Genomic DNA, 13,481 nt, shown 5'->3' on the forward strand with positions numbered 1-13,481 from the left:
CATCATTCCTGTGCAAGCAAATACTCGGCGTCGTTGCACCGATTTCACAATAAAGACATTTGAGGGCTGCTGTAATGCACTAGGAGGTACATTATCGACCCAGACCGCTCCAAGCCGCGGTGTTACTTCGGGAGGGTGTCTGGGAACAACGGAGTGGTAAAGAGTCATCCATGCTTTCAGCTTTCCCTTTGTTGCTGTAAAAAAAAAAAAAATCATAAAGATTCGCTGGGGTTTGGTTTTTGGCTCTGCCAAAGTAAACAGTTTTGTGTCTGTATGGAATTGGATTTGGTGGGGAAAGAAGCAATGGAATATTCCCCCAGGTTATATTAATGGTGGATTGCACCATCTCCTGAAGAAAAAGGGCATGAGTTGAGGACCTGTGTTTTGCTGCTCTGTGACCTTGGGTAAGGCATTTCACTACACAACAGCTGTATTTTGACTGTCATTAAAATGGAAATGAAAATATCTTGTCTCTTTCTAAGCGATGAGTAAGAGCTTTAACGCATTTCTGTGGATTTAATGCTTTGGGAGTCTGTTCTCTTCCCCACTCCTTTTTGAAAACAAGGTCAAGGTGCTTTGAAATCATAAGAGAAAAACCTCACATATTTTACAGGTAATGGAAAGTCTTACCTGGATCTTCCCTGATGAGGCTTGGAATTTAGCAAAGGAAAAATATACCTGTAGACTTGTCAGTGTGTACTGAACCATACTGGGAGGGTAGGAGGAATCTGAAGAAGATTTTCAAGCACTAAGCATAAAAATAAATGACAACATAAAACCCGTGTGAAGAAGGAAGAAGAGCATTTTTTTGTTTGTGTTATTTCCAGATACAAATAATTGCATCCAATAACCCTCACAGTCGTGCACATGGTACGTGGCTTTGTAATCAAAAATAATTTGAGATGAGGCAAAACAAGCATCCCAAGTTTCTGAAAACATTCCCAGTTTAACATCACATAGTTGCTGTGTGATAGGAACACAAATGTGTGGGAGGCCTTTCTAGGAAAAAAAAGAAAAAAAAGTCTTTATGCGAGGCAAACTTTCAACATTAGGACAGCTCACTCTGTTTACAGCAACGTTTTTCTGTTTATAAACAACATTCCCCATAAGGAAACGGGAATGCGGGAGAAGTGTGAGAGAGGACATAGAAGATTTTCACAATATAACACTTCTTATCTTCAAGCCAGTTATAGGCCAGTTTTCCTACTGCTGTGATTTTTAATAGTCCCATAAACTCGATTTCCTCCTTATTTCTCTGTAGTGGATACAAGCCTACCCTCAACTTAAACATTAACAGGATTATAGGGATGGTTTTTGTTGCTTGAAGTGTTTCTGGGATATTCTGAGTTGCTTTGTGACATCAGAATAAAGAATTTTTTAGTAGAGCAGCTCAGACCAAGGCAGCATTTGGAAAGAGCTACCACGCTTTTTGGAACCAGCAGCTAGAAGGCCCTATTTCTGGGTCACGGCAGCTGCGTGTCGTGGCCATTTAGCCCTGGCTGTTCAGGGAAGAGCTGCTGCAAACTAACACCCTGCGAGGGGAAAGCGGGCAGCGCCGGATCGGAGAGCTTCTCCCCGCTCAGCAGGAGCGGGGCCTGCCCTCACCGGGCTGCGCAAAGACCATCTGCCGGTTGCCTTCCGAGCGCAAATACAATCTGTTACTCTGTCAAAATAAACAACACATCTATCGGAGGAGCATTTACAGGCTGCCGGCTGCCTGACTCCCCGGCTGTGGGAAGAAACCGGCCTGTTCGCGGCGCTCTCATTTTTGGGCCAGAAGCGCTGTAATAATGAGTGTTTCATAGCTCCGGCACCCGGAGTTACAGCTTCGCTCTCTCGCTCGGGCTGGCAGCTGGCCAGGGTCGCCCTGGCAGGGCAGGAACGCCAAGTGCTCCAAAAGCTCTGTTCCACAGGAGTATATAATCCAGGAATTTGATCAACCAGTGTAAGCGCCGCCCTGTCATCGGGATAACCAAATACAATCCGAGCTGATGCGGCAGCAGAGCACAGACGTGATAACCGAGTTCTGCAAATACTCTGCACTTCTGTAAGGACTTCTCTGAGCCCTTTTAACCCTTCCTCCCCCCCTCCATACTGCTCGTGGGGTTGTTATGCTGCTAGGTTGGGCTCAGTGAGCTACAAGGAGCCAGGAAAGCTAAATCCCAACTTTCTGGAGAACTCTCTGATTTTAAGCAGTATTTTTTAAACTAGACTATCCCACATACTACTTCGGAATTTAACATTTTCGTGCGTGTCAGATTGTGACACGTGGTGTTTGAAGCAGGCTCACTAGCTGCAGTCACAGATTAGCTATAATGTGTAAGCAATCAGAGAGGTCCTTCCTGCCCAAACACCGACTCTAAAGGTTTAATGCTGGTTATTAGCTTAAAAAAAAATATCAAAAATGTGTTTTCATCCTTGTTATTTAAAAGCAGGGTTTGATCCTAGTTACTTATCCTTAAATGCAGTAATCATTGTCTTAACCATGAAAGTAAAAATATTAATTGAATACAAATACCTGGGTCATGTTTGATTTAAAACAAGACAATTTACTTCATTAACTACTTTTTCCTGCTAACTGCAGAGCCCTTAGGGGGAAAATATCGCATCTGTGACATATAAATAAATAAAAATGCCTTGAAACAAGGCACAGCAAACCTCCAGAATGTTTATGTATTGCACCAGTGCAAGAATTTCACTACTCTCCCAGGGTACAGCAGTAACATCCAGGAGCCATCACTTATATAAAGCAAGAGTGACCTTGAAGCCTTCAGGAATTGTAAAAGCCATAAGTTTCAAACACATTCTCTATTCCGAGCTGGAGCATCGAAACACGTCTGTTTTCCTAAATAACTTGATGCATCAGTCACTGCTAAACATCCAGATCCTCGAGGGCTTTGCCTGACGATCCAAGGCTCACTGTATCTGTGCCCAGAGGAGGTCAGGAGCAAGGCACACACTTTCGCTGCCTGTTCAGGGGCTAATGGTTGTTCAGCACGTGGCTTTCATTGCAGGGAGCCACCCCTGTGATTTGGGCTCACACAGCCGGGCGCACAGGAGAGCAGGAGGGCAGGGAGAGGATGTTCACCTAAGCTGAGGGCAAGGGAGAGATGGATGGACATCTCCTCTTGGAGATGCCTCCCAGTTCCACAATTAGTGTGGCTTCGTGTTTTATGTCTGATTAATTAACGTCGTAAGAGCGGGCTCCAGGAGGGCTGGTCATGCCACGGGAGGGCTCAGGCTGCCTTTCTCCCCTGCAGATTCCCCAGAGCCCAGCACTGTGTCTCGGCTGGGGTTGCTGCCTCTCCCTTAGCACAGGCGCTGGGCGGGACTCGGTCCTCTCTCCAGCAGGACTTTCGAGAATTCTGCCCTGCTGAATCGGTTGACATTTCCCACCGAGTTCCATAGTTCCCGGGCCTGATGGCAAACAGCAGATGGCGTGGTTGCCTCGGGATACGAGCCTAAAACCCACACCCCCACATGGGAAGGGGAGTCACCTGTACGTGGATTTACGGGTTATGATCTGCACGTGGTGTCATTTACAAAAGACAGAAACTAGGTGTAGGTAAACAGGGACTTTTATAAAAGGGAGAAGAAGGTATGTACATCACAGGTAACAAATGCAGACTGTACCGGAATATGTAGGTATGTATTTAATTTATAAATTAAAACAGAAACCTCGCTAAAACATTGACACAAAGGAGTAAAGCTTCAACACAGGCACAGGGAATTCATCGGACTCCTCTTGGAAAACAACGGGATGACACTTCAAATATTATGTCAGGTTTACCATTGCAACAACTACCCAGCCAGAGACATTTGCCATTGCCTCCTGCTTGTTTTTTAGCCCTCCTTTGATTTCCCAAAAGTCCATTCCCCAAAATAACTCGCTCCTGCAATCTTTGTTCTCCTGATGTAGTGACTCGGCTGAGGTATTTAAAATAGCAATGTACAGCTCTGAGGAGCAGTTTTTAATCACAGTCTAAACCAGCACCTCTGAACAACACCAGCACTGGTTTCTTTATCTGATAAATCACTCTACTGAGGAGTGATTCAGGCAGTCCTGTAAGTGTACCCCTGGTTTCCAGGCCAGGTGTGGTTTCACTGAAATCACTGGATTAATTAATGGACACAGGAAACGGGTAACTGAGGCCCAGCATTTGTTCTGACATAAAAATTCCTGAGCTATTTTTCACTCATATGGATGGAAATGGTTTACCTGAATCCCTTTCCTTATGTTGAGTGCTTAGTCCTTTAGTGTCTTTTTAATATTCTATCACACTGAGAAAAGATTTGCTTAAAAACTTAATAGTGGGAAAAAAATACTTCTTAACAACCCCAAAATAATTACAGTATTTCAATTCTGTTACAATCAATAACTCCTTATGGCACAGCTATTTCTGTTTTTCTAAGATATTGCTAGAAATGGACAATATGGAATTCAATATGGAAACCAAAACAAACGAGTGTTATCATGTTAACAAGGAAAAAGTGAAAGAAGAAAATCAAATGCTCATTTTGGCCGAAGAAGCTCCTGCTGAGGTTGAAAAGTTTGTGGGAAAGAACAACCCTTTGTTCTCTCCATTCTAGCAATTACTTAGTGCAGAACTTTCTGGGAGGCCAAAAAAATTCCAAATAGCTCAGCTATGTCAAAAGGAGTTGAAACGATGTCTTAGAAACAGCACAATGACAGCAAAAATTACCGGTAACACAAAGTATACACAGCACACACATCAATGAATGCCAAGTAACATCGGATATTCACTACACAGGCTGAAAAGTTCAATGTAAAAACAAACAAACAAAAAAAAAAAAGTGTAAAAAGTGTATTCAGATTTAAACATCTTAATTAATCAGTGTTTGTAAGACAAACACAGAAACAATGCCCTGTCAAGGTCTACTCATAACTCATCACTTTACTACAGCTATAATAAATATTCTACAGTCTATGCCACCAAAGGGGGAAAAAAAAAAAAATTAAAATCTCTGTTGTAAAATTCAAGGAAACCAGATATGTAACAACATAAAGTTGCTTCAGAAATCGTTCTCCTGCAGGGATTAGGTCAGTTTGGTGTCCAGGTGATGTACAGATGAGAAACAGGAGCAGTGCCAATGACACAAGCATTCCAGGGGGAGTCAGGGACGGGTTTTCTATTGCTCTGAGGACTCTTGAATGCCAAGGTGGGGGATCAACTTGACTTCTTGGTGGAGCAAACTGCCCTGGCTGGGGGACACTGCCACAAGCATCAGGAGCAACACCTCCACACGAGGCACCCTCTGACATCTGCAGGGCATCCCCCGGGACCGGGAACTCCCTCCCGTCCCTGCACTGCCCAACATCTGGAGCCACTCCTGCGTCATTACAGCCTTGAGAATGGTTCCTCCCTGCATCCAGGGGGTCATCTCAGTCCTTCTGGGGCTGGGCTGAACACGACAGTGTTTTCTCTGCCTTTGACTGGTGCGGGAGAGCAAGGAATAACACAGCGAAGGGAGTGGGGTTGGGGCAGGTCACGAGTGAGTGGTGAGGGACCAGGCTCGGAGAAGGAGCCTCCTTATGGTGGCCTGCACAGTCTTGCTGCCTCTCTCCCTTTCATCCTGCTGCAGAAAAGGCGGTGGAGTTTAGGGAGGTGGCACCCTTCCTTTGGAAGGCTCGAAAAAAAAAAAAAAAAGGGTGAAACTGCTCGGTCTGTGGCACTGCTGGCGGGGTGCAACATCAGGGTAAGAGCAAATCTTTGCAGGAGAGCAAAAGGGAAGATTTACTGAAGCAACATTTTGAAACACGAATGTGTGGGGGGGAAAAAAACCCCAATGGAATTATCACAAAATGGAATTTCACGCTCCCAGCAAACCCCCACCAGAGACAACAGACCGACAAACGCTGTACAATGGAAAGCAAGAGCATAAGTTGCACTCCACAGGCTCCACAACCAGTCCTCTCATACCTGCCATTAATGTCTAACCTACCAAACCTTGCAACAGCAGTTCAGCAAACTCACATTCTGCAGGAAAACCAAAAGCTTAGCAGGCTTTTCTTGGAAAAAAAAAAAAAAATCTACAACATTCAGACTCATTCTGAGTCTGTTCAAAAAAAAGAACAAACGAGATCACAAGAAAGCTACAAACCTACACTGGTTTTCGCATTTTAAACAGTAGAAGCTTTACAGTCAACTCAAAAAAGTACCAACAAGCATCTACAATCTTAATTTGTGTTTTGCCATGATGTTCTCATCAGATCAAAATGTTTAGCAAAGCAGGCCTACACGGAGGGAGGAAGGATGGTAGGAGGAATTGATAATGAAAGTGAGTGGAAAATTATCAGAACGTGACCAACAGAGATTTTCTGAAAATGAAGGGGAAAAAACCCCTACTTTGTCCAGGGCAAAGACATCTGGAAGCAATAGGGATTAAAAAAAAAGGAAAGGGAGAGAAAAAAAACACACCAAAAAAAAAAAAAAAAAAAAAAGTAAAAAAAGGGGACACCCCCATCCAGCAAAGCATTTGCAGATAGGCTCAGCATGAAGCACAGCCTAAAGCTAAGCCTGAGCCTGAGAGTATTCCTGGATTCCGAGGAGGGCAAACAACAGCAAGAGACAGCAATACTTTAGCAGGTACCCTCCAAGAGCTTGCCATCTTCAAATAAACAGGACTTTTTAATTTCACAGAGCCTTCTAGCCCGGCTGTAGAATGCAGCTGAAGGGGACACAGCGGCTCTTGCCAGACCAGCTGCTTCCCGACAGACCCCCTGAGGTGGGAAGGGACCATTTCCAGTCGGCTGATCCCTCACATAGCCCTTTTCTTCTTTGTAAATGTAAATGGAGAGTGTGGAGAGAGCTGTTTTGTCTGGGAGAGGCCACTGGTACCTGGTCCCTCGGTGTGGCCCGTGGGGATATGTTTATCCCCACTGAAAACTGGTTTGCCTGTGGAAAGCACCATTTGACTACTGAACTTAGGGAGGGAAAAAAAAAAAAGACAATAGAAATGTCCTTAGGACATTTTCGGTGAGGAACTTTTACACACTTATTCTAAAAGCCCATTAAAAATATACCGAGAAGAAAACACAGGAAAACAGAACAGAGCACACAAATTGCCCCCAAAATTCATTAATAAAAAGAAAAGTAAAAGCAACATCATCAAGTTATATATACCATTGTTTTCAATTAAAAAAAAAAAGAAGGAAAAATGCACACCTACCGCCTGCAGTTCTGGTCAGGTTCTCCCTCCAACCCCCTCCCCCCAGAAAAACCCTAAAAATAAAAAAAATACAAATAAAATAAATTAACCTTTCCACCAGTCTCGTTCCTAACTGAAACAATTTCTTCCCCTGTTACTCGATGCACTGAATATATGTTAGAAACCTTAAGAAAAAAAAAAATCCTGCAATTCTTCAGACGAAAATGAAAGTAGGACTTTCCCCCCGGTCTTTGTAAACCTGGAATTATTTTAACAGTAGACTCTCTGTGAGCTGGCAGAAGGAGATGGGTGTCAGATACAGGTGTCCTTATCAGAAGGTCAGGATGAGTCCAGCGCTGACAAGGGGCGTTTGAATCTGGGATTGCTCTGGTTGAAATACATTCCTTTGAGATTGAAATCAGCTCTTCCTCTCTGAACTGTGGCATGAATTGCTTATCGTTTAATTCTGCCTAATGACTCAGATAACATCATTCATTAGCTCTAATAGCAGCGGCCCTGCCTCACCAGAGTACTTCAGAATGCAAATGGCATCATTTAGGCCAGCGGGAATCACAGGCTCAAAGTTAAACGTGTGTTTTAGTGCCTGGGCAAAAGGGATTCCCAGTGCACTCAGGGAAGTAGAAATGTTATGAGTCACGTTCATAGGATACATACTTAATTATTTATTTTAGGTTTGTTTTGGTGTTTTTTTAATAACTTGCAAGAGCTGTGGTGGCAAGACACTCGATAGAGCTTACATGTGAGCAGGATTTAACCTTCAGCAGCAGGGGCTGAGGAAGGGATGCCAGGTTTGCAGTTGGTAGGAGGTATCCAGGATTGTATATTCTGCCCTTCAGGCAGCTGGGAAGCATCCTCCAAAGCTCTCAGTACTTTGCCAAACCTTTATTTCCCTTCAGTGAATGCACTGAAACATGTAAGAGCAGAATTGAACCTCTGATCCTTATTTTCCATCTGGAAGTACATCTGCGGAGAGATGCCCACAAAAGGGCCTTAATGGGCGGGCAGAAAACATTTCTGGAGGGCTCCAGACAAAGCACATCCAGTGTGTGCAGTGCAGACCAAAGCACAAGTACAGGAAGCAAAGGAATTAAGTCAGTGAAACCAGACTTTTTCCACACTCCACATCTGCCTCCTCTGAATACATATTTCATGCCTTCAAAAATCCAGAATGGTTAAAAAAAATTTTAAAAAACAAACAAACAAAAAAAACCAACCAAGAAACAATGTCACTTTCTTATAATTTCACAGGAGAAGAAAGTTTGTGATGAAAAGGTTAAAGATGGAATCATCAGTGATACAGGTGGAAGTCTGTCATCTGGTAACCAGAAACAAAAGCAAAAAGTGTTATCGTGTCCTGTCTGAGCAGCACTCTGAGCTGAACACGGGGGGCTCTCTGCTTCTCCTAAAGAGAATTGTTCAAGGAAGATTTCTCTCAGATCAAAAGATCCCCCCCCAGAAATATCGTCTGTGTCTTGCACTCATTTATGCAGCCGCTGCTGGAAAACGAGCCTAATTCTTCATCTGAAGAATCCGACCACAATAGTCGAATGAAGTGAAAATGACCAAAGGAAAAGAATATAAATGGTGTCATTTTCGACCCCTGCCTCTGGCCTCTGGGAGAAGAGAGAGCAAAGCAGAAAGCGCTGGCACGCCGAGCTCCCGCAGCCCCAGCAGGCACATTCCTGGTGCGCAGCTCAACAACTCTTCCCAGGCTCCGGGGAGGCAACTTGCAAAACATCTCCAGCAAATCTTCAGGAAGGTCCTCCTTCTCCTTTCACTCTGCTGCCATTTCCCAAACTTCTCCACCCTCAGACTCACTTTCTGGCTATCAGCCAAGGAGTTTGACCCTTGAAGTGGCAGACAAAGGGTTTCACGTGAAAACAGCCAGGCACAATTACAGTAATCAGGTTTTAGTAGGGACAGACCCTGAAACTAAACTGTCACACACAGGGTGGTACAAGCCCATCTGCCACCGTTTGGGTTTCTCTCGACATGCAAAGTGCTCAGGTTTGGAAGAGCAGCGGATCAGTGTGGTGTCACTGACCCCCGGTCTATCCCCAGTGGCCGATGGGATTGTGTCAGCACCGGGGCTGTAGGAACAGCAATCCAAAATGTTCTTTCATCTGCTTCAGTTAAAATCCCAAGCTGTGGCTGCAGGGAACAGTTGTCACCAAATTCCCGCCTTTAGGGCAGGTGAGTGGGTACCTTACACATTTCCCCCGGGAACAGGTAAGTCTGTGCTGACCCAAGTCAGGTACTTTCAAGAATTCGGGCAATTACGTTTCAAGGCCTCCTGCGCCTCAGGCCAGAGCTTTCTTACAAATGTGTCAGTCAAAAAACTGCTCAAGAAATAAAACAGGTACAGTATCACCTCGGGAGTCCTCTACCTTTCAGTAGCTGTGCCAGGGCAAGGTTACAGACGTGCACTTTGCTTTTGGATGAGATGAAACCAAGCAACAACAACCCCATGCAGTGCAATCACAAACACCAGCTACAAAAAAAACCCACTCTACAGAGACCAAAGGGGACAGGAAGCATTGGCAGGTTCTCCTAGGGATCTGTAAGTTTTATGGGATTAAGGATAGCCAGCATTTTTAGCAGGAGCTGAAGCATTCCAACATCCTACCTTGCAGCTGAATGCTCCAAGATCAGAGTAGAAATTCACTGCTGCTACAACTTCCCGAACCCAAAAACACCCCCGTGTGTATCCCTCTAGGTCTTTAGGAGCTGCTTTGTTTAACAGGTGAGCAATTAAAACGCGATTGGAACATTGGCTGTGCCAATTAGCTCAGCTCCACAGCTGCAAAGCCTTGTAACAGGGAGCTGGGGCTTGTATTAACGACGGCTATTACTGAGAAAACCAACAAGAATCCCTCACGGCTCTGCGGTTCATTTTCCTTCTGTGCCATTTCAGCTCCAGTACTCCGAGCACCTCCCAAAACATCATGCATGGAAAAGTTTCATCGCAAGGACAATGTTGGCATGAGAAGAAATGGTTGTAAATACCATGAATTAGTTTAGGTTGAAAGTTGCAAGGAGTTTCCTAACTGCGAGAGCACTGGAGTCGGAACAGCCTGCGGGGCGGGGAGGGAGCGGACACAGGCATAGAAACCTCACTGGTTTTTAGATGAAATTCAGTAAATTTCTGGAAGGGTGAGGTGACAGATGGGTTGCAGCAGTCAGGGGATGGGCTGGGTTCCTTGGGCAGTCCTTGAGTAGCAGGGAAGTACATCCCTTACACCCTGTCACTTGACTGAAGGTGCTAAAAGACTGTGTGGAATCATCTGGGAAGTAACTAATGAATAGTTTATGAGCAGATGAAGAGTTGAGCAGCGTAGCTGAGTACAGGAGGGGTGGTGGTGGGGACCACTCCAGCTGGCACAGCTGCAGCCAGGAGAAGCCCAGCTCCTGTGGCACCACACAAAGAGCAGGACTCGAGTGGATCAGGCTCACTAATGAATCACCACTCCCGGTTCTCCCTTGGGATCGTTAAACACGGGTGGTTTCCCCTGAATCTCCTGGGTTCCCCACTGCCTCTCCCCTACGTGAAGGGCCAGTGCCAGTGGACACGTTTGAGGGAATGGATTTAGGCTTCCGCTTGTTTTCCCAGGGAAGCACATTGTGATGGTCACTTCAGCCCGGCAGTGCTTTCCTCTCTGGGTAGTTCAGACTTGTGACGCCAACAAAGGCAGGTCAGGACGGATAATTAAGATGTACAGATGCAAGCTGTAATGGCACACTGCAAATCTGCATGCGACCTTTGGTTAACATCTCAAAAAGCCACGTGGATTTTCATTCCATAACATTCATTCGAGATATCATGGAGGAGTTCTGCGTCATGCTTAATTTTAAACGAGGTTTTCACTGAGCTACTCGCACGCCTACAATTTAGAACAAGGTTAGAATTTTTTGCCAGCCAGGGCTCACTGTCATGAGCGTTATTCCAGCCCATGGGAGGATAATTATAAATCATGGAGTCTTTACGTTCCCAGTGCACGGAAGTTTTTCAGCAACACTTTAATTCAGTCACAACAAAACTGTTTATATTTCACTTTAATAAAAAATACATAATATTTTGAAATATTCTTGAATGACCCAGCTTGGAAAATGAAAATGACCTTTAAATCTATACAGGGCAGTTCCTTCGGGCATCTTTAATGCAATAATTTATTAAGTTCCTATATTCATCATGTGTGCACAAGTATCATGTAAATATTACAGCTGTACTCCATGACAAAACAAGCATAATGCAGACGTAGAAACATACAGAGAACTGACAAACAGGGGGAAAAATCTAGTATTTTCTGTACAAAAAAATATGCAGCTTTTTGATAATTTGTAAAAATGCGTAACTTTTGGCATTTCGGAGAAGAACACTGTATAAAAATAAATATCCTATGTACAGTAACACACACAGGCCAGTCCAGGGTTAGAATCATCACTGCAAAAGAAAACATAAACGAGTGTTAGTGACAACTCACTACCAGGTGTTAGTGTCAGCTCACAGGGCGTGAGGGGAAGGAGAGCATTAGGGAAGAGCTGGCTCCAGGGTCTCCAGGAGGAAAAGCAATGGGAATCTCAGCAGGGATCCTTTCCTCTTCCCTGGGCAGTGAGGGCAGGAGGTTCAGCCTGGGCTGACTCTGCCTCCACCACTGCAGCTTGAGGACCTGGCATTTACATCCACAAACAGGTGCTGAAGGTGGGGCAGACCCCAGGGGGTCTGAGGGAATCCAGGTGGAAATCTAATCTTTGTGCAAGGATTAGAGCACTTTGGGGCCAGGCAGCTCAAAGGCCACACAGACAGTTCTCTCCTTTGTGGCACATAGAGCTGAACTTTGATACACAAACCAGGAGGAGTTTTGGTTGCTGCTTTTCAGGGGTACAGTCCTGGAAATCCCATCCAAGCCTCCACACCTCTTTTGCTCTTAACCAGACTAATTGGAAAACACCAGCAGAACACATGGCACTGCCAACTCAGCACAGCAGCATTTCCAAGACTATTTTACCTTATTCCAGCAGCCTTGAACTGGAAGCCCGTCTTCTCCCTGAAAAAGAGATGGATGCAACAGCAGTTTAGACACAGGCAGAACTGCAGAGATGGAGGAAAGAAGGCGTGGGTTAACTATTACAGCTGCAACAAACAGCATGAACCCGGGCTGGAGGAATAGTCTGAGATATTCCTCAGCCTTTCGGAGTGACCCAGACTTCTGGCTCAAGGAACCTGAAGCAAGGGCTGGGGCTGAAGAGGGGAGAGCCCTCGGGCTGTGCAAGGGACTTATGCACATGAGGTCTGTAGGCTTGTCCTCATTCCTCCTTGGGGAATAGTTTATCCAGGCTTCCACCAAGGAAGGAGGAAGGAAGGCAGTGGAAAGCGTGAGGTGGTGGGTCTGTGTCCTCAGGCTTGGCTTGGCTGGGGTTATAAGCAAACCCCAGGGTCAGCACTAACCTCTGATCCTGAGGAAGGTCTGGAAAAAACCCTTCCATTTCCTTTCTGCCCTATTTGCTAAAGGGTTTGCTAAAGGTCATGTGAGATCCTGCCCAGCTGTCCCCTCTTGCCTCTGAGGAGATCCCGCTCCAGAGAAATTACGAAGGCAAGCAGCTGGGCAGCCCCTGTGCTAGTTCAGGACATCTCAGCTGACTCCCTGGAAAGGGTCTTGGGCTTCAATAACAGCAGTAGGATTTCTGTGAAAATCCCCCAGCACTTCTGCAACCCTGATGTCTTGGGCTGCACAGCCCCGTGTGGGTGTGTTGTTGTTGTTATTATTATTATTTTTTAATTTTTTTTTTAATGTTGAAGAAGGTTGGACGCATTAAGGGCTGTGCTACTAAAAGATGGAGACCCACGGTTGGGAAAGGCTTTTGTGAATGACTGACTGCCGTTCACATTATCTCCGTGAAGGCCTGTTTGACAGGAGAAAACAGGATGTCATGTCAGTGCTACGGTGCTCTTGAGCAGGAGGTGAAGTCAGATGGAAGGAGATACATCTCTGACACGAGAAATCAAACACTTGTGCTGTGTCCACGTGGCCCATCCGTGAGCTATCGCTATTCCCCAGGAAAACCCAAACCAATACAAACAGAAAAGCAAATGCACAGTATACACTGAGAAATGAACTATTTAACAGAGATGCATGTTCAGGGGCCTGATGAACTGAACATTGCCACAACAATATTGCTTTTTAAATGCACTTTTTAAATTGTGGTCTCCTTGTGCTGTTTCCTTCCCTTTCCCCCCCACTATGTGGAAATACAGAGTTACCAGTTAATTACTGGGCATATTATGGCATTCC

At 45.1% G+C, this 13,481-nt stretch overlaps 1 protein-coding gene across 17 annotated transcripts in view; it reads right to left on the minus strand.

Moving 5' to 3' along the window:
• Window positions 1-11,229: 11,229 nt before the first annotated feature.
• COL13A1 (collagen type XIII alpha 1 chain) overlaps window positions 11,230-13,481 on the minus strand; it is a 55,839-nt gene continuing 53,587 nt past the window's right edge. For all 17 annotated transcript variants that reach the window (XM_050305635.1, XM_050305640.1, XM_050305631.1 and 14 more), the window contains 2 exons: window positions 12,198-12,236; window positions 11,230-11,632 (listed from right to left, as the gene is read on the minus strand). In XM_050305635.1, coding sequence (XP_050161592.1) covers window positions 11,630-11,632; window positions 12,198-12,236 — 42 coding nt within the window. In that variant the 3' untranslated portion in view covers window positions 11,230-11,629. The remainder of the gene's footprint in view (window positions 11,633-12,197; window positions 12,237-13,481) is intronic.

The sequence above is a fragment of the Myiozetetes cayanensis genome, unplaced genomic scaffold, assembly GCF_022539395.1.
Source record: "Myiozetetes cayanensis isolate MyiCay16 unplaced genomic scaffold, myiCay2020 scf10, whole genome shotgun sequence".
In the NCBI taxonomy this organism is placed as follows: Eukaryota; Metazoa; Chordata; class Aves; order Passeriformes; family Tyrannidae; genus Myiozetetes; species Myiozetetes cayanensis.